The sequence below is a fragment of the Epinephelus moara genome, chromosome 24 (assembly GCF_006386435.1).
Source record: "Epinephelus moara isolate mb chromosome 24, YSFRI_EMoa_1.0, whole genome shotgun sequence".
NCBI lineage: Eukaryota > Metazoa > Chordata > Actinopteri > Perciformes > Serranidae > Epinephelus > Epinephelus moara.
In genome coordinates, this window is record NC_065529.1 from 8,662,799 (window position 1) to 8,683,372 (window position 20,574).

Sequence of the window (20,574 nt, forward strand, 5' to 3'; positions counted from 1 at the left end):
GTCTATCTTTGATTTATCTCTTTTGTTTTTCTGTGTAGTTTCTATGCATCGTTTTGATATCAGCAAAGACGTTTAAGCCATATTGTTCGTTATATAGGCTACGGTATATGACGCATACGGTCCAAAATGTCGGAGTGTTCCTTTAACTTCTTTCAAAAAAACCTGCTGTCCTTGAATGCAGCATGACGTACTAGATCAGAAAGGCGGTGAGAGGACGTGTGCGTGGCCATGCGTACCGAAACCCGCCCCTTTACAATAACCCCCAACCTACATAATGAGTACTGCTGTACCTCTGAGTGTATTAGCTTTGCCGTAGCGTCCGAATAGGAGTTCACTGGAGAAATTCAGGGGTTAAAATCATAATAATTCGACGTTGAGGTTTATTTTCTCTGCTGACTGGTCTGGGCTCTGGGTCGCGCTCTTGTTAACTTGCTAGGAGGAGACTCAAGTGACATTTACGTTGATTCATTCATCCACAACAACAATGGCAGCACAGGATTTCAATTTCTTGCTCGCGACGGATTCTTATAAGGTGAGTGGAGTCGTTCTTCTTGCCTGTCTACCCTTTCTGTTGTATTTCGGGTTTTGTTTTTGTTTTCTCTCCATTAAATTGAAGTGAAACCAGTTTGTGCTAGGATACCGTATGCTACGCATTCCTCCACTGTTTCACCACAAACCATCGCGTATCACGAGTAAAGTTAGCCGTTGCATTTTAGGTAAATAGAATGTCTTGACTGTGTTACAACGTTTCAGTTCGTAGTTGACCGTGTGTGAACTTACAGTAAGTGAAAGCACCAGCAGTAGTCCCAGACACTGTATTATGAGTAACGTATGGTCTTATAACGTTAAGTGCACCCTACATTTTGTTGAAACCAGGAGCAGGGGTTACAGGGGGTAGCGTTAGCGTTGGAGTCCCAGCCATAGACATTTATCGAAGTTTAACCCGTGAAACCTAATCTGAAAAGATACGACACGGCAACTTGAGTAACGTTAGGCTAAGTTATGTCTTCACATTTGGACCGATGCTAATGTCTAAGTTTCGAAATCACCATACCTAAACTATTATTCAAATTTTATTTAACTCATTTACCATGCTTTATCTCAGCACCAGTGTTTAATAAAAAATACAGACTAGTTTTGATTTTATCGTTTCTGCTCAAGGAGTTTATAGTTTGACCAAGATTTTGGTGCCAACTTTCAGTAACGTTAGAGTATTTGATGACTTGGTGCTACATGTAACTGTTACGGCCAGATCAACGAGGTGCATGGGCCACCTGCTCAGTATGGCAAGGGGCCCTAAAATGAATTGGGAATGTCCTGTCCTGTGATTCTTTGCATTGTAATGCATAGCTAGTAATCCACACCTTTTCGTTTCCTGCATTTCAGTGTAGCTGTGTCCAGAGCCCAACCCCTCATTGTCTGGTTAACTTTCAGTTTCACTTTAGTGTATTCGCAACTGAAATTCAGCTGTGAGTCCACGGTTTAAAGCAGGCTGTGTCATACAGTAGCTCACGCCCAGTAGAGTTAAATGTCATATCTACAGTTTCCATGCTCAGGGGCCCAGTATGGCAAAGGGCTCTTAAAATGAATCAGGAATGTCCTGTTACTAAATGGTGTGAGTTGTGACTACCAGCCTGTACTAATGAGATGGTTTTTGTTGGTCTGTTTCTGAAAGACAATGCCATACATGAGGTGGCTTACTTTAGACAGGTCACTGTACCTCAGGACTGGTGTTAGGCAAGTCATCTGGAAATGAATATGGTCAGAGCAATAGAACTAAGTATACAAACAAAACCAAAAGGAACCTATAACATACTCCCTGTCATACTCTGTAACCAGCCTGTGGGAAAAATTGAACATTTTAAGTACTTGGGCACAATTATCAGACCCTAACTTTTAATGAGAACTCAGGGAGCATTTTTAAGAGAGACAGTCAGCAATTGTTTTTAATCAGTAAGTTGAAGAGATTTTGGTGTTGGAAAACACATACTTGAAATGGCATTCAGAAGCCTGGTTTAAAGCATTTTATCATATAACATAACAGTATGGTACAGCAACTTGAGTGCAAGGAGCTAAAACAAGCTCTCTAAACATTGCAGGGAAAGTGATGAGCAAGTCACAGAAACAACTATTTGCCAGTGCTGTACTGTAGGAAGGCTGAACATTTAACTGCAGATCCCTTGCATTTGCTATACTCAGAATTTGAGCTGCCTCCTTCTGGCTTTTGATTTAGGGTTCCAAGCCTATGTTTTTAATGGTGTGTTGTGTTATGTGTGTACCTTGCTGTACTTGACAGTAACTTCCACTGAACCCGTTTTCAAAACGTTGCGTTTTCAGGCACCCAAAACGCCGCTGTCGTGTAAACGAAACGTTGCGTTTTCAGGCACCCAAAACGCCGCTGTCGTGTAAACGATTGGCCAAAACTCAAATAAAGTTTACCGTTTTCAGTTGAAATCGTTGTCGTATAAACGGGACCTGAGGTCAGTTGAAATCGTTGTCGTATAAACGGGACCTGAGGTGGACACACACAAAACCATATCGGCGGGATTTGTAATTATCTTGGTATACTGTAATACTGAGCCTGGCATGTACACTTAGTTACAATGCATGACTGTATGTGTGCATGTCTTTGTATATAGACACCCAAGGTAGTATAACCAGAACCACATGTATGTCAGCTGTCTGTCCTGCTATCCATGTCTGCTTTGGATTATATAAGGGCTGTAACACTTAAAGGCATTTTCAGATTTAACATGCAGGGGTTTATGGAAATCTTGCTCCAAACTGCTTTAACCTGGCACTGAATTGCAGTTCATCCTCCTATGTATGGGAAAGAACAGTAAAGTGAAGTGTGTATATATAGTAGGTGAAAGACAAATGATGTAATTGGATAAAAAGAAAGGAAGATAGAAAGAAATCAGTGTCAAAAGTTGAAACACTGATTTTTACATGCATATGTAATAGTGACAGTAATAGTGAACATAACTTCTAAAGTGCAAGTCATTGTGTGATTAATTGCATTGCAATGCAGTCCCTTTTTCTACATTGCAATGCACAGAACGAAACCTATAATTGGCTGTTAAGCTTTTAGTTTCATTTCAGACAGTTTGTAACCTAAACCCAGTTGTGAGTCAGTCCACTGACTCTCCTGGCTGTGTGGGTACATACAGTAGCTTATGCTCAGCTCAGTGGAGTTAAATGTCAGATGTCACTGTTAGATGTCATTCAAAGGTTTGCACTGCTGCCAAATGGCAAAGGCCTGGATGATGACCAACCAGTCTTTTTATTAGCGCTAACGACCCCTGAAAATGAGTCCAAAGCAGCAGCTCAGCCAAAGAGGATTCCTCCAATGTGTCTGTCATCACAATCACATAATAGAATCTGATTTAGTACATTGTGATGAGCTCTTTGAAAATCCACTGGGTTTACTGGGTTTACAGGGCAGCACTTCACATGAATTTTAAAAAAAAAGTAAATACTGTATATTCATTGAAAACTGGTAATTCATTTTTGTATCTGGCATTCATTTTGAAAACTGAGCAGCTTCTACGACTTAACGATGAAAGCTTTTTATTAACTGATCTTGAAATATTTGTTTAAATGAGCACAGTACTTCAGTCACACCTACAGCACATGGTCTTGATTTGGTTTTAACCACATGCACAGCAGTAAGCTGATGCTCTGCATCACTGACTGGGTTTCTTTGTTTGTCAACCAGTTTCCCCAATAAAATTGGTACAAATATCTGTGTCAGTATCGCCCTCAAGAATCCAGTATCATTATCTCAACAAATATTTAATGAATCCCATGAAATTTGGTATTCATGACATGCGTCCTTATGACTTTGGTGATCCCCTTACTATTCATCCAGCCCCGCCAGCAGGGCAAAATTGGATTCTGACAGCAGGGATGATTAAGCAGTATCATACGAGAGGAAGTGTTTTTGTAATGAATATCAGTAAGGCTGTTATTGATCGTAGGCAGTGTATTGTGTATATTTATCTGTTTGTTGCCATTTATTGTGCAACCAGAAAATAAAAATCTGTTGATAGTCACTTTAGTAGCATGTGTGATTCTGATGAGTTAACAGCTTGATGTGCGTTGCGACATCAGCTGATGTCATATAAGCAAACTTGTGCTGTGTCTCAAATCCGATACTTCTGTAAGTACACATGGATGTATTACATTGTAGGCTTGGGCAGCATCTATTTTTTCATACCTTCAGACCTCCCTGGAATTTTACCGGGGTTTACAATGCCGGTTTACCCCAGACTGGCAGCTTCACACACAGCTCTTTTGGCATTTTTGCTTTAATAAGTAAACAAAATAAACTCACAAAATGTCAAGAAGGTAATATTCTTACACCTCTTTGCCCCATTAAACAGTGAAATACAGCTGTACACCTTTTTGAATTTTTGTTTCTCTCTTATAGCTAACTAAGATTAACTTGATTTCCTTGTTAACTCATTGTAAAACACACTTCATTCATGCTTTACAGAAACAAAATAAAACTCACCCAAACCATCTTGGTTATTGTTGTTAGCTGTTAAGTTACTTAGTCCACTGTTCTGACCATCACCAACTCTAGTTTGGTCGAAATAGAAAATAATAAACCCTTAATTCACCAATTTAGATGTGAAAATAAGCTGTTTGCCCTGCAGCCGCAGCTGTCTCTGATGTTTGGGGCAGGACACTGGCCTGCTGTTTACAGTCAGTTCTATAACATTATCCACACTAATCCATTTCTTCTTCTTTTATTTATTTGTTTATTTAGAAGGAGGACAGTGCACATTAATGGACATTTCTGTAAATGTGTCAGTTTTAGCCAAAGGCTAATTCACAACTGTGGTCCTCCGGCATGGTGTTAAAAAACCTCAAAGTCATTAAAATCGATCAAACAAAAACAGGTAATCAAGGACAACCATATAACACTACAGAACGACATCAAAACAGACAGTAATACAAAACAAGGACAACACATCTAGTGCAAAACAGAAAATAGAAGTGTGACCAATACATTTAGTGCAGTATAATACAGTGCAACATGATTTTATTGTGTGGTAAAAAGTGAGGCAAAGCAATGCAAAACCTGTTCATGATTATAGTCATAATTTATGGGAGTGTTGGTATGAGTGCTGCAGTGCTCAGTTATTGATATAAAAAGTTGAGTTACCACGATTTCAGTTAAATAAAATTAGACTAGGGAGAAATCTGTTGGGGGTGAATATGAAAAATGGGGTTGCAACAATGCAGAGACCAGTACATTTATTCTTAGAGGATAATGAAGATGCTGGAGATGGAATGGAAAGAGGGAGTATAATTTTAAAGCGGTGTAGTATTCGTACTAAAGTGCTAGTTTGCCCATGTTAATGTACATAATCACAAAGGTGCTATATACATTAACAATGGTTACAGGTCTGGTTGTGCTTGAGCCAGTCTTTTAAATGCTTTTTAAAGATGGAAAAGCTGGAGAAATCTCTTATGGAGATTGGCAGGCTATTCCAGATTTTACTACCTCTGACAGATAAAACAGTTTGAGAGAATGAAGTGCGTCTGAACGGGATTTCACAGTCTCCATTTGAGCTTGCTCTAGTGGAGGCATTACTGATTGATTTACGTTTAAAAAACTGACTCAGAGGTGGAGGTGCAAGTCCATTCAAGATCTTATATACGGAACATGCAAGTTTGAAGGTAGTAAAATTGTCAAAGCTCAGGAGATTGTGGCGCACTAGGATGTTGCAGTGATAATAAGAGAAGGGTTTTTTATCAAAGATCTTCAAAGTTTTTTTATAAAGAGATTCAATAGGTTTGAGTACTGTTTTGCCTGTGAGTGACAAGTTTGTGAAGCAGTACTCAATATGTGAGAAGATCATAGAGTGCATGAACATTCTCGCTGCTTCTTCAGTTAGTGATGATCTTATTTGTTTAAAATTACTCAAGTTGAATTTGACTGTTCTTATGACTTTCTTCACATGATTTTCGAAAGACAGAGTTGGGTCTAGAATGACACCTAGATATTTGAATTCATTTACGAGTTCAAGCTCTTCACCCTTTAAGAAAATACCAGAATGGCTGATGTCAATTTTTTTTTTCCGAAAACATCATACAGACAGTCTTTTTAGTGTTTAACATTAGACATGAGTTGGTGAGCCATTTCTGTATAGGGATCAGTGCTGAAGTCAGAATGTTAGAGGCCTCTTGTGGACTTTTAGCTTTAGTCAGGATCACTGCATCATCCACATACATCAAAATATCCACAGTCTGACAGACATTTGGCAAATCATCCTACTGCTGGACTAGTTAATATATAAAGAAAAAAGTTCAAGTATGGATCCCTGTGGAACTCCCACTGTACACTCAAGATCAGATGATTTGATCTCATCAACAGAAACATATTGCTTTCGTTCAGACAGATATGATTTCATCCATAATGTAGCATGTTCAGAAAGGTTAAAGGCCTTCAGTTTAGCAATGAGAATCTAATGATCTACTGTGTCAAAAGCCTTTTTCAAATCCAGAAAGACGGCTCCTACACAGGCACTTTTATCAAGACAGTTTTTAACCTTTTCTAAGAAGACACTGATGGCTGATTCTGTTGAATGGTGAGCCCGAAAACCAAACTGCATTGGATGCAGAAGAGAGCTGCCCGTATTCAAATGATCAATTAATTATTTTTGGCAAACTGGAAGCACGCAGCATACTACACAGCACTCAAGGTTTGCAATGAAGTATCCAGGCCTTTTTCCTTCCCTTTGCTCTCTTTTGATGACGTTCAAATGTTATTTGTGGAAATATGTTAATCATTGCGGTGCAAAGTTTGTTATGATGACTGTTAATCTAGGCTAATTAACAGTGAATGTAATAAAATGTTTAGAACACCTGTAAAGCGGAGTGTTTACAGTGCATAGTTAAATGTCCCACTGCTGATGCCAGCTATCATGGCATGCCTCTTGTCCAATTAAATTTTTTGTTTGGGACTTACTGTTGTATAATGCAGATTATGACGTATGCCATCACTACATGCTTTTTTACTCTAGCACTAGCCAGGGTCTACATGTGACTTGGCTGTGTGTTTTGTTTTCTGCTGAAACTCCAAGTTGCATAACTTGTGTAATAATTAACGACTATATCCAGCATGCATCCGCAGCACAGTCTGAGAGCACTGTGAGCTTTAGCTTTCAGTTTTAAAGTTTCTGAGGAATTCTCAGAGGTCTGATATGTCCTGGTGCCTTGCTCCGTGCAGCTCTTAATCCTTTACTACACCCCTGGGCTGGACATGCTGTTAACAGCATGCTAATACCATAATCATGCTGGTGTGTGCACACACCTGCTGCTTGCTACTCTTTCAGTCTTAAGCAGTGCTTTGTCTCTGTGATGTGTTCAGGGTCCTTCCCCCACCAGCCTACCTGAGGTGCCCCAAAAACACTGTCTGAGGATAACTGAAAGTTTAAGCAGTTATAGTATCAATATTATCAATATTAGGACAGATAAGTGCCACAGTACATCGCTGATTACTGATTGTTGAGAGACTGAAAAACGTCTGAAATGATCAGGGAGCAAGAGGCCCAATAACCACAATTATATTTCCAGTCGGGAAGTTAGCATAAATTATGTAACAAATGTAACAAACCTACAAAAAATTAATATTACTTTTTTTTTTTTTTTTGTATTGAACTGTTAATGTATAATATGTTCCCCAGAACACATTAAAAAGCAGACAGCCTCCTCCTCATAAGCCTTCCACAGATTAATTGGTAATTTACAAATCCACATTATACCATCTTATAAAATTCATGTTTGCTAATGGTTTGTTTTGGGTTCCATTTTGTGACTGGGTATGGTGATTGTGATGCTGTTCTGCAGCCAAGATTTGTAGATGTCCAGACCTTTCCATCAGCACATGAACACACCACACACTGCCACAAGGACTCAGAGCAGCCGGTATTTTATTCCTTTAATTCTGGCATCTCCAAGCATAATCATGAGTACCCGTGACCGGTGCTTAGCTTTGTTTGCTACTAATCTGTCAAACCTATCAGCCACTGTGGCTAAGAACAATGTTTTCTATAGATCAGATTAATACAAATGATTTACTTATGCAGTCCCTCATTTGCTGTTTCCAGCCATATCTGTAATTTTCCAAAACCAAAAATCCCGTCATTCATACTGGAACTGTCACTTTTTATATGAAAATAATGTCACAAAATTCACTGTAATTGCTAAAACACAGATGCTTAACATTGCAAATCTGATAGTAATCAACAAATTAATTAATTAATTGACACTAGCAAATATAGCCTACTTTATTTTAGAATGTTTTAGAGTACTTTTCGAGCTACTTGGGAAAGATCATTATGAAAATTCAGATGAACTCCGATTAAACCATAACAACATAGTTCACTTAACCAATATTAAATGTCTGTGACCTTTGATCCCTCAGACAGCACTGCATTAAAACTAACTTGATTGTATGAAGGATATTACTACATGGGCTCAAGAACACTTTTGAAAACCATTCTTGGTAAACACAGTTCATCACTCCATCTACAAATGCAAGTTAGGTATCTACCATGCAAATTACCAACAACATCCAGAAACACTGCAGACTTCTGGACCCAAGCTCGAGTGTGTGTTCAAACTGTTTTTGGAAATCATGGATGTTGTGTCCTCCGGACTAAAGAGTAAAAGGACCATCCAGATTGTTACCAGTACAAACTTCAAAGTCAGCATCCGTGATGGTATGACGGTGTGTTAGTGCCCATGGCATCATGAATAACTTGCACATCTGTAAAGTCTCTGTTAATGCTTAAAGGTTCATACAGGTTTTGGAGCAACATATGCTGCCATCCAGGAGCATTTTTTTAGGGATGTCCCTGCTTATTCCAGGAAGAAAATGACACACACTCACACACTGGCTTTGCAATAAAAGAGTGCGGGTAAGAGACTAGCATGTCTGCAGTCCAGACCTGTCTCCATCTGAACATGTGTTGTGCATTATGCAGCACAAAATGCAGCAATGGAGAACCCAGACTGAAGTCACTTAAGTCATATATCAAGCAAGAATGGGAAAGAATTTCACTTCAACACTTAATGAGTGCTGTTAAAAGAAAAGGTGACGTGACACAGTAGTAAACATGCTCCTGTCCCAACTTTTTTTGGAATATGTTGCAGGCATCAAACTCAGAATGAGTGGATATTTATAAAAAAAATGAACAGTTTGAACTTTCTTGGACTGTATTCAATCGAATGCAGGTCAAAAAGGATTTCCAAATCATTGCACTCTGTTTTGATTTACCCTTAACACAGCATCCCAACTTTGTTGGAATTGGGGTTGTACTTCACATTGCGCAGAACTTTATTTTTCTGTTTTTGTTTTCATTAAAACTGTCAAAGGACATGTATAGCACCACTGCCATGCCACATAATGGCTTTTTTTGAGTAACCTAACATATTCTTAGGGTAACAATATGTAACGCGTCGGTCAGCTATAAACCTGCCACTAAAGTAAAGTAAAATACTGCTTTCATACCCTCCTGTGCTCTCTCATTTTACTTGATCAATCCTACTAAAAGGACTTATCTTGATATAGCTTTCAGTAAAAACACCGCCTGTTTTCCTTGTTTGGTATCGAAAGTAATTCTGAGTTCGTTCTCGTAGACAAGGGGGGAAGGAGAGGGAACTGAAATAGGAGGCAGAATGTGGCAAAAGAATGTAGAGGGATTGCCTCTTGAAGCTATTTTTTTCCCAGTGACTGACTGGTTGTTGCTGTTGATTATTCAATTAGTGCTACAGGAGCACAAAGAAAGACTTGTGCTTTAAGCTGTCATCGTTACCTCCCACATGGATCCAGGAAATGTGTTTACTGTAAACGCAAGCATCACGTTGAGCAAGCAATCCTACAGTTTTCTGCTTGTCATTAGTGTGCTTACTGGGGGTTTATTTCATGCTATTTCACAATTCAGCCCTGGTGTGAAAAGATTAAAAAGTGACGAATAAACATTACCCATACTAAGGGTGATTCTTAAGATTACGTTGTGTTGTGTTTTAATTAGAACTCAAGTTGTTTGGGGACTCTGCTTGCAGGCTGGTTATGCTTGACTTCTGTTTCTTGCCTTTCAGATCACACACTACAAACAGTATCCTCCAAATGTCAGCAAAATCTACTCCTACTTTGAATGCAGACGCAAGAAAGGCTCCCAGTTTAGTGAAGTGGTGTTCTTTGGTCTTCAGTACCTGCTGAAGAAATACCTCATAGGTATGTTCACATCATCCCCGCTGATCTAAGACATAAATTGACAGAACCATAGAGGAAAGAAAAGTGCTTGTTTAATGGCACTTTGCTGTTAAGGAGATAATTGGGGAATGAAGTGCCTTGTAATAAAACTGCTGTAGACACAGGAGAAATAGTCTGTGCTGTACTTTGTCTCTCACCCCTCAAAAGTGTCAGCTGAAATGGTTTGGTAAATATAACATCATGTGTAAATAAAGCAGTAGATCAACTACACTTGTACACTTTCATATAAGCTGGATGTTGAGTTAATCCTTTGTGTTTTCTGCATTTGACAGAGGTTGTAGTAACTTGTTTTGTTCTATTCAGGCCCAGTGGTCACAGAAGAGAAGATTCAGGAAGCCAAGCTCTTCTACCAGATGCACTTCAAACAGGCTGTGTTCAATGAGGAAAGCTGGAGGAAAATCCTTGAGGTATCCAAAAAGATTTTCAACTTTCAGTCTGTCTAGACAGATTCATCAGCGTATATCTAACCTGAAGGAAATGTGTTACTATGTCAGAAACATGATGGCCGTCTTCCTATCCGGATCAAAGCTGTCCCCGAGGGAAGGATTATACCGAGAGGCAACGTGCTCTTCACTGTGGAAAACACAGATCCTAACTTCTACTGGCTCACCAACTACATTGAGGTAAACCCAGAATGTGTTTTTAGTTTTTTCAGTTGATGAAAGGGTTGAATTAGCAGATAAGTCAAATAACATATTCCATACTACCTATGGGGCTACACCAACATTTCAAAGACAGGATTCCACAAGAAATTGCATGTTGATTATGTGACTATCAGTGATTAAATGGCACAGGATAAAAGATCTCAGTAATACCTCTTTAGATATACAGAGATGGGAGTGTCCACTCCATTTAATCTCACCAAAAAAATGTTTCACACACTAAGGGGCTGTCCACATCAAGAATGTTAATAACAGTAACCATAAATATATTGTTTTAAAAATTACAAGTATAAAGGCCCTGACACACCAAGCCAGTGATCGGCCATCAGTCAATGTTGGGCCTTCAGTGAGCGTCTGTCGCCATAGTCTTGTGGTGTGTCCAGCACCATTAGCCCTCATCAGTCTTTGTCAGCTTTTTTTCAGCCAATTCAGCATGTTGAATGACTGAGACACAGGCAACGGGAGGCAACGCAACAGTCGGCTTTCGTTGCCGCTAGTTCTTTGAAGGCGGTTTAGCTTGTCTGGGCCTTAATAACAACAACAGTGGTGACTGTATTGTTGGGATCACTTTCAGAGCGATTTGATTAACGATCACGAATCACTGACAGCCAAATCTCTCTGAATTTACAAGGTGTTAGGTTCAATATGGCAAATGACACTGTGGAGAGACTCATCATTGAGGTTAAAAAAATGCGTCCCTGTTTGACAAAGCAAACAGTCTTTATAAAGATGCTATTAGGGATGGGCATTTTAAGTAATTTCCATATTCAAGTACTCACATTAAATTAATATAGGGCTAGTTAGAGTAGGTGCAACAAAAAAAAAATCTTACAGAAGAATAGAAATGTATATTGGCCAACAACAAAAAACAGATCCATTGGAAATTCATTAATTGAACAACCAAGCTTTAATTAGCCTATTCAACCATAAATTTGAAGTTAACTTAAGAAACATCAGCAAGCTTTCTGTTGCTGCCGTTACACAGGTCAGACGCAGTGCTGAAGGACCATCATCGTCGCCTCTCTCCTCTCGGTCAGTTCAACATCTGCCCAAGCTAACACAGCTGCAGTGGCCAACGCCTGACACCAAGCCATTTAACGGTCCCAACAAACTCACACTGACACTGAAACTGCTCGCCTCTGTCATTAAACCCATTAATAACTATGAGGTAATGTTAGTCGTGTGATGCTAACAGTTAGCCCTGTCATTGTGTTTTGTGGGTGCGGACTCCCACCAACTGTCCCTGATGCGCGGTCACACTTCCTCAGCAGTAGTCTCAAGACAAACAAAGAGAAAGCAACAGCAGTGAAGGAGGCGCTTGGCGAAGGAATTTAGTGCTCACAGGTCTACAATGTAATAAAGCGCTCCATTTGATGTGCAGAAGAGTTTTCTATTAGTGGAGCATGCATTTTCATCACAAATATTGGAGTCAGTCATGTTCATTTAATTGTGGAAAGCCAAAATCATGAATAAAATTGGATTAAAATCAGAAAAAAACTGAAAATCAATATTGCAGCACTGTCATTAAATCTTCCCTTTTCTGTCATTAACAACAGCCCTTTCTCTTTTTTTCTCATCAACTTATCACTATCTGTTCTCTCTCCCCACACCCATGCTATTTTTAACCAACCCAATCTGCTGACTGCAGACCATGCTGGTCCAGATGTGGTATCCTATCACAGTGGCCACCATATCCAGAGAGTTCAAGAAGATCCTGGCCAAGCACCTGAAGGCCACCTCTGGGAGCCTGGAAGGTCTGGACCTGAAACTGCATGACTTTGGCTACAGAGGAGTCTCTTCACAGGAGGTCAGGAGGACTTTCTGTCCTTGTTTTTATTTAGTGAGAAACCAGCACTGAGGTTGATAAACCTAACAGAGTTTCTGTTAGGTTTAGATGTACAGGTACTGTGTTTGCACTAAAAGAATTTCTTAGTAGTGCTGCACGATTTGGTAAAAATGTGCGATTGCGATTATGGTGGACAATATCGCGATTTGCGATTGCGATTACAATATAATTACAATAAAATGTAATAAATAAATGGTATCATGAGTCTTTTTGCCTGATTCAGTGTTTCCCCTACATTATATTAGGGGGCACTGACCTGACATAGTTATTGTTATGGACAGACAGTTTGTCAATGACCATCAACAGACTGAGCACAGTCAAACACGCTGCTCACACAGCAGCGCAGCACGGAACTCAGTCCGGCGGCAGTAGCTCAGTCCATAGGGACTTGGGTTGGGAACCGGAGGGTCGCCTGTTCGAGTCCCCGTCCGGACCAAAATATGGAGCGTGGACTGGTGGCTGGAGAGGTGCCAGTTCACCTCCTGTGCACTGCCGAGGTGCCCTTGAGCAAGGCACCGAACCCCCCAACCGCTCGGGGCGCCTCACCAAGGGCAGCCCCCTCACTCTGACATCTCTCCACTTTGTGCATGTATAGGTCCTGTTTGTGCATGTGTGTGTCTTTCGGACGTGTGTAATTGACAAGCAAGAGTGAAAACATTGAATTTCCCCTCAGGGGGATTAATAAAGTAAATAAACTTAAACTTAAATTGTACACACAGCGGAGCGAGCATATGTTGCATTCAGGCGTTCAAATTCCAGCGCCATACCTAGCGCCAAACCGAGCAAAATTGCTCAATTTTTCATTTGTTATGGAGTCCATGATTTCCCTGTGACAAATGTTTACTTAACTGTGCTTGGATGTTGTTTTATGAGGCTCTGGCGGCTTTCAGTTGTCTCTTTGTCTTTAACGTCACACGGCTCGGCTTTCTCTCGCATGCACTCTTCCTACTTTTCTCTGTGCTGTGCTGTCTCAAGCGCTGATATAGATTGGTCGTGTTGCCGCGGGACGTGGCAACTTTAGCTTTTAAACTTTTACATAGCACGTCTTTCAGGTACGGCGACGTTGGACAGAAAGATGTGCTGTATAAAAGTTTAAAAGTTAAAGTCGCCACGTCCTGTCTCAAGTGCTGATATAGATTGGTCGTGTTGCCGCGGGACGTGGCGACTTTAGCTTTTACACTTAAACAGCATGTCTTTCTGTTCAATGTCGCCGTACCTGAATCCAAAGTATCGCCATGTAACAGACGTTTTTTTCGCCACCAACTCAGCCTGTTCATGGTCGAGCTCATGCTCTTCTTCAGCGTCTGTGTTGGTCACTGCTGCACGCCAGCTGCACGCACCGGGATAGCTTGTGGTCGTGATGTCAACAAACTCCACACACTACAGGAGAGACAGTCACGTTCACAGGCACACGTTATCATTTATTTAGCCTACATTAAATCGCAAATCGCAGCCTTTTATGCGGTTATATAATCGCACAGCCTGACATCGCGATTGCGATTGCGATTAGATTAATCGTGCAGCACTATTTCTTAGTAATCACTGTCAGCATGACCAAGAATAAGAATCTTTTTGGAAAAGGGAAAGTTCTTTAAAAGAATATTCTTATCATTGTGTCATGTTACTGGTGTGCATTTTAGCTACTTGGTCTATATGGCTGTGTCACGCTGATATCAAATGACTGCATGACATCTTACTGGTCACGTTACTGATTAAAGGCCCTAAGGTTAGATTAAGAGAACTCAATGAAAGTCAGAGGGAGAGTCTGACATAATAAGCATGAAGCTCTTGTACAGTGGAGCCACTGAGCTGGTGAAAGTGTTTCATTGAAAGAGGGTTTTGAAATGAGATTCTTATAGGTCAACTTACAACTGAAAGGTTGATTTGAACATATTTTAAAGCAGACAGCAGCAGTGGGTTTATATCATGAAGGCAGACTAGTGTCAATGCAATATTAACCTAATGTCTGTCTGATTACATACAGGAACAAATCTTGAACACTTATTTCTGAAGCTGAATTTTATGTACTGAATCAACAGTGTCGCTGACAGAATCAGTAGCTTTTTGAGTTGGAGCTCCTCTCGCTGGTAACTGAAGGCACCTTTATCAGCTCAGCTCAGCCCTGATGGCTACGAGAGGGACCCAAACCTTTCAGTCACGCAGTCATTCGTAAGAATTGTTGAGAAAATCTGCTGATAAATATGAAAAATACAAAATTACTGAAGGGAAGACAAGAGGTGCAATTCCATCCACCTTTTTTATGCACATTTCCATCCATCCATCCATCCATCCATCCATCCATCCATCCATCCATCCATCCGGGGCCAGGTTGCATTGGCAGCAGGCCAAGCAAAGCACCCCAGATGTCCCTCTCCCAAGCACACTTTCCAGCTCCTCCTGGGGGACCCCAAAGTGTTCCCCGGCCAGATGAGATGTGTAATCCCTCCAGCGTGTCCTGGGTCTGCCCCAGGACCTCCTACCAGTGGGACGTGCCTGGAACACCTTTAACGGGGAGCGCCCAGGAGGCATCCTGATAAGATGCCCAAATCACCTCAACTGACCCCTTTTGACACGAAGGAGCGGCGGCCCTTCTCTGAGCTCCGTCCGGATGTCCGGGCTCCTCACCCTATCTCTAAGGCTGAGCCCGGCCACCCTACAGAGGAAACTCATTTCGTCCACATTTATCCGTGATCTCATTCTTTTAGTCACTACCCAGAGCTCATGACCATGGATGAGGGTTGAGATGTAGATGGACCTTCTGGCTCAGCTCCCTCTTCATTGTAGCTAGATTTGAATGGTAACCCTTCATATTCACTCATGAGGTGTAAAATTCAAGTCAGGCGTGTGTAAAGTAACAAAAAGGCGGGCATGACTCAAAGGAATATAATGTGCTCTGCACTTCTGTGATTTTACTTGGTTTATATCGACTGAAATGTCAATCGCCCCGTCTGTTGGAGTAAACGGTTTTTATTGTAATACTACACCAACCTAACATTTTTTTTACACCAAGTCACAGCGACAGGTAGTATGATGGTCAGGATATAATAATCCTGTAATAGATTGGTGGTTGCTGAATTATTAACTTTTTACACTGTGCCGGGTTTTGAACTGAACCTAAAAAAAACATTTAAACAGCAGTGACTTATCAACCCCACCTCTCCTCTCCTCTCCTCTCCTCTCCAGTCTGCAGCATTAGGTGGAGCAGCTCACCTGGTTAATTTCTGCAGTACAGACACAGTGGCTGGGCTGCTAATGGCTCAGCGATACTATGGCTGCCCAATGGCTGGCTTCTCCATTCCAGCAGCAGAGCACAGGTATAACGCACACACACACACACACACACACACACACACACACACACACACACACACACGTAAATTGCAGATAAGACAGTGAACATCATGAATGTAGTCTGCAGCAACATCGTATTCTACAGTGCCTTACTTTTTTCTATCTTGTTGCATTACAACCGGTTATTTGAATTTATTTATTTATTTAGTCAAAATTGCGGATCAGGGTTGGGCTATAAAAATGCATCTAAAACTTTGAACATCCCACTGAGCATCATTAAATCCATTACAAAATATGAAAGAGTAGCCACAGGGAACAATTTTGGCCTCACATGGCCGGTGTACCTTCTTCCATAAGTTTAGGGAGTCTCCCACATGCCTTTGGCAAACTTCTTTTTTAAGCAATGCATTTTTCCTGGCCACTCTTCCATAAAGTCCAGCCCTGTGGAGTGTATGGCTTAAAGTGGTCCTTTAGACAGATAATCCAGTCTCTGCTGTGGAGCTTTCCAGCTCCTTCAGGGTTGTCTTAGGTCTCTTTGTTGTCTCTCTGATTAATATCCTTCTTGCCTGGTCCTTGAGTGTCGGTGGGCGACACTGTCCTGGCAGGTTTGTTGTTGCTGCCAAATTTTTTCCATTTTGTAATTAAGGATTTAATGGTGCTCAGTGGGACGTTTTATAACCCAACCTTGATCTGCACTTCTCCAAAACTTTGTTCGGACCTGATTGGAGGGCTCCTTGGTCTTCATGGTGCTACTTACTAGGTGGTATCCATTGCTTAGTGGTGGTGCAGACTCTGGGGCCTTTCAGAGCAGGTGTACTACGATCATGTGACACTTAGTTTGCACACAGATGGACTTCACGTAATAAATGATGTACCTATTGATGGTGGTAGCACCAGGTCTTATTTAGGGGCGTCATAGCAAAGAGGGTGAAGACATGTATGCACCACTTTTCAGTTTCTTTTTTGTTGTTGTTGAAAATTTTAAACTTTTTTTTTTTTTTCCATTTCACTTGCAATTTTGACTGTTCTGTGTAGGTCCATTACTTAAGATATCCAAATAAAGATACATTTAAATTACAGGTTGTAACACAACAAAATATGAAAAAAACACCAAAGGGTCGAATACTTTTGCATGGCACTGTATTAGAAAAAGATCTTGTTTGCACCTTTTTATTTTATTTTGACTTTTGATTTAGAATCAGTCTTACTAATCTGCTGGTTGAGTTGTCAATTAACTGTGAGGGAACACCGTCAGGGATTGTATCTTCAGATATTAGGACTGGTGTTAATATCTATAGACCTACAAGACTGATTTGATTACTTGCTTCCTGTCATGCAGTACCATCATCTCCTGGGGGAGGAGCAGGGAGAAGGAGGCGTTTGAGCGAGTCCTTGACCAGTTCTCCTCAGGGCCGGTGTCAGTGGTCAGCGACAGCTACGACATCTTTAACGCCTGTAAACACATCTGGGGAGACAAGCTGAAGGAGCGAGTCATGGAGCGCAGCCAGGACTCATGCCTCGTCATCCGGCCGGACTCCGGAGACCCTGCAGAGACCCTTATCGAGGTAAATAACAGGGCTGGATTACACTTTGTTGGACATCCACAGAAAAACAGTTATCTAAAATCTTCTAAATCTTGGGATATTGGTGCGATTTTTGGCTTGAAATTTTACTTTTAGAACTAAATGTTTGTGGCTATTTTTAACAATGAAGATCTGAGAGACTTCTCAAACTTTTGAAGTATTCTTAATAGATGGAGCTAGAAACATCCAATTATACTTTCTAAAATGGGGCCACCACTTTTTGCTGTCTTTCAGTTCTTTTTAAAAGTTAATTTTGTTTATACTGTTTTGCACTTAGTGACAGGTGTCCATTGCACCTGCAGTGACAAAGGCATAATGTGGGCATTACTTTGGTTTTGCAAACGAGGAAAAAAAACCTTTTAACCTTCATTCACAAATTACGCCTCAAAATGTTCACTCAGTCTCCTTTTTCTCGAACTAAGCAGTAAGACATACAATACACGTCATTAGCTATGACCATCAAAGTGCGGCAAATGATTTCACTTTCTACCATTCACTCCCATTAACACTGACACCTGAAATTCTTTGGTCAACACAAAAATATGCATTTTAACGTTTCAGTAAATCCTTTAATCTTCACATTGTGTCCACTAATGACACATCAGCAGCACATTCGGCAGAGCCTGCTGGTGTTTTGCTCAAGGTAATATGAGATATTTTTTATGTTTTAACTGAGCTACGAGCACTTGTTTAAGGTATAAAATGACCTTTTTGCCTGTTTTTCAGCTGCTGGGTAAAATCAAAGAGTGAAATTTTCCACTTTTCTATTGTTTCTCATTTTTTCTTTTCTACATTTGAATTAACTTCAGCAGTCAGGAAGCAGCGACTAAGGATGAACAATTGTTTTTGTAAAAACGTTTGAACTTAAGCAAAGGGGGTATTTCAATTTGGTGACAGCAGGTGGCAGATTGTGAAATTTCCAACCAACCAAGTTGCAGTTACTGTGTTTACACATAAGGTTTTATCTTACCTTTACCTTTTAAGATTTTGTTAAGTTTGTACATTATATCAACCATGGATAGCTGTGAAGATTTAAATTAGATTAAATTAGACACTGTAGGTAATTAGTAGTCATTGACAAGTCAGTTTATCTTACTGTTAGTCCTGGAAATTCCTCTGCAATGAAACCATTATGAAAGTGTATTTTAACTTGAATTTTGGAACGTTTGCTTCGTCTTGGCCCTCCTTTGTATTGTAATCATTACTATTAATTATTTAATGTACATAAACTGAGGTTTGAAGGTGTTCAGACTGCTTTATCTAAACATGGCTGATACCTACTTGTATGAATCAAACACCAAAATGGATATATTTATAATGCCACTTGTAGGTCCTCAAGATTTTGGAGGAGTGTTTTGGCTGTTCTCTGAATTCTGTGGGATACAAGGTGCTGCCTTCTTACCTGCGAATAATTCAAGGAGACGGCATTGACCTCAACTCCGTAGATGAGGTGAGTACAAGTTTTGTTGTTGTACTGGCCAGGGTTAACTCTTCTTTATAATTATATCTTATTTATACTGAACAGATATTTAAACCAAGGATTTTTGTTTTTGCTCCCATTTTTCACAGGTTAAAGTCAAAGGTCTAAGAATTTTTTATGGACTCAATAGATATATTTCTCTTAAATTTTGGTCACAGATTTGTTTAAGTCCATGTTAGTGAGCACTTCTCCTTTTTCAAGTTAATCCATACTCCTGCCAAGTGTGGTTTATCAAGATGCTGATTGTGTGTTCGCTAACAAATTTGTGACCAAAACTTGTAGGAAATGTATCTATTGAGTGCATTAAAGGTCTCTAAAATTTCACTTAAAGCTGTGAAAAATGGGAGCAAAAACAAGTGCTGCATTTAAATATTTGTTCAGTGTAGTATATTATATTTTTGTTTTCCCTCCTGTCCTTTAAAATGAACTATTAAAATCAGCCAACGTGCTTGTTCTGAATGAATATTACATACATTGAAAAGTGTTGTATTTCATCTCTCCTTCTGCTGGTGGGCCATCACGACTAGAGTATGCATGCATAATATGTTATTTCCATTACAGAAGAGACTTGATGAGCAGTAAAATTAGGTGGGGAAAAAGGGAATATATCAATATCGGTATTGGTTATTGGCCAGATAAGATATTATATATAGGATATCAGCAAAAAAAAATCTGATATCATGCATCCCTAATCTTAATAATATGTTTAACCGACTAGTATTTCTGGTGCTGACTAGTGAGGGAAGCAACGTTCAAGTGACTGCTGAACTAATCACGCACCTCCCTAGCTTACTTAATGTGAAACTTTGTCTGAGATAGTCTCTGTGTCCCAGATCTCTGCACAGAAGTTATTAGGTAAAATGTAACTCATACTAAAGATTGCCTAAACTGTCAAAATAAAACCCAGGTTGTATTTCCATTTGAAGGTCTTTCTAAATGGTCTGCATTTTTACGTTTGATGCTGTGTTGAAAGAAGGGGTGTCACAATTTCAATGCTAAATCTATAATCATCAAAATGAAAAGCAGTATCCGTGACCTCTCCCACCACCTACTTGCACATGTCCAAAAAATACAAAATAACAACAACAGTACTTTGAAGACGACACAGCCTAGGTTAACAGTAGCTTCTCTGAAGTCGTCGGCATGGTAACATTTTTCCTTCCCCATGAGTTATGTAGACAACCACCACGTGGTTGACTGAAAAACTACAGTTTGTAGGTTATGATACTGCCACCTCAGGTGTAAACAGATAGAATTGACAGGGGGTCCGTTTCACAAAGCAGGTTCAACAAACTCTGAGTCTAATCCTGAACTCTGAGTTGATCTACTCTGAGACAGGAAACTCTGAGTTTCCGGTTCCAGAACAGCTGATTTGAATCAGTTTAATCAGCTCGGAGTAGTTTCACCTGGAGTTAAGC

General features: G+C 40.2%; 1 protein-coding gene across 1 annotated transcript in view; it reads left to right on the top strand.

The window, feature by feature from the left end:
* Nucleotides 1-251: 251 nt before the first annotated feature.
* nampt2 (nicotinamide phosphoribosyltransferase 2) overlaps nt 252-20,574 on the top strand; it is a 26,198-nt gene continuing 5,875 nt past the window's right edge. Inside the window, exons 1-8 of the mRNA XM_050039342.1 lie at nt 252-532; nt 10,120-10,255; nt 10,598-10,701; nt 10,789-10,917; nt 12,605-12,763; nt 15,986-16,116; nt 17,433-17,658; nt 19,007-19,126. Of these exons, the coding sequence (XP_049895299.1) occupies nt 485-532; nt 10,120-10,255; nt 10,598-10,701; nt 10,789-10,917; nt 12,605-12,763; nt 15,986-16,116; nt 17,433-17,658; nt 19,007-19,126 (1,053 nt within the window). The 5' untranslated portion in view covers nt 252-484. The remainder of the gene's footprint in view (nt 533-10,119; nt 10,256-10,597; nt 10,702-10,788; nt 10,918-12,604; nt 12,764-15,985; nt 16,117-17,432; nt 17,659-19,006; nt 19,127-20,574) is intronic.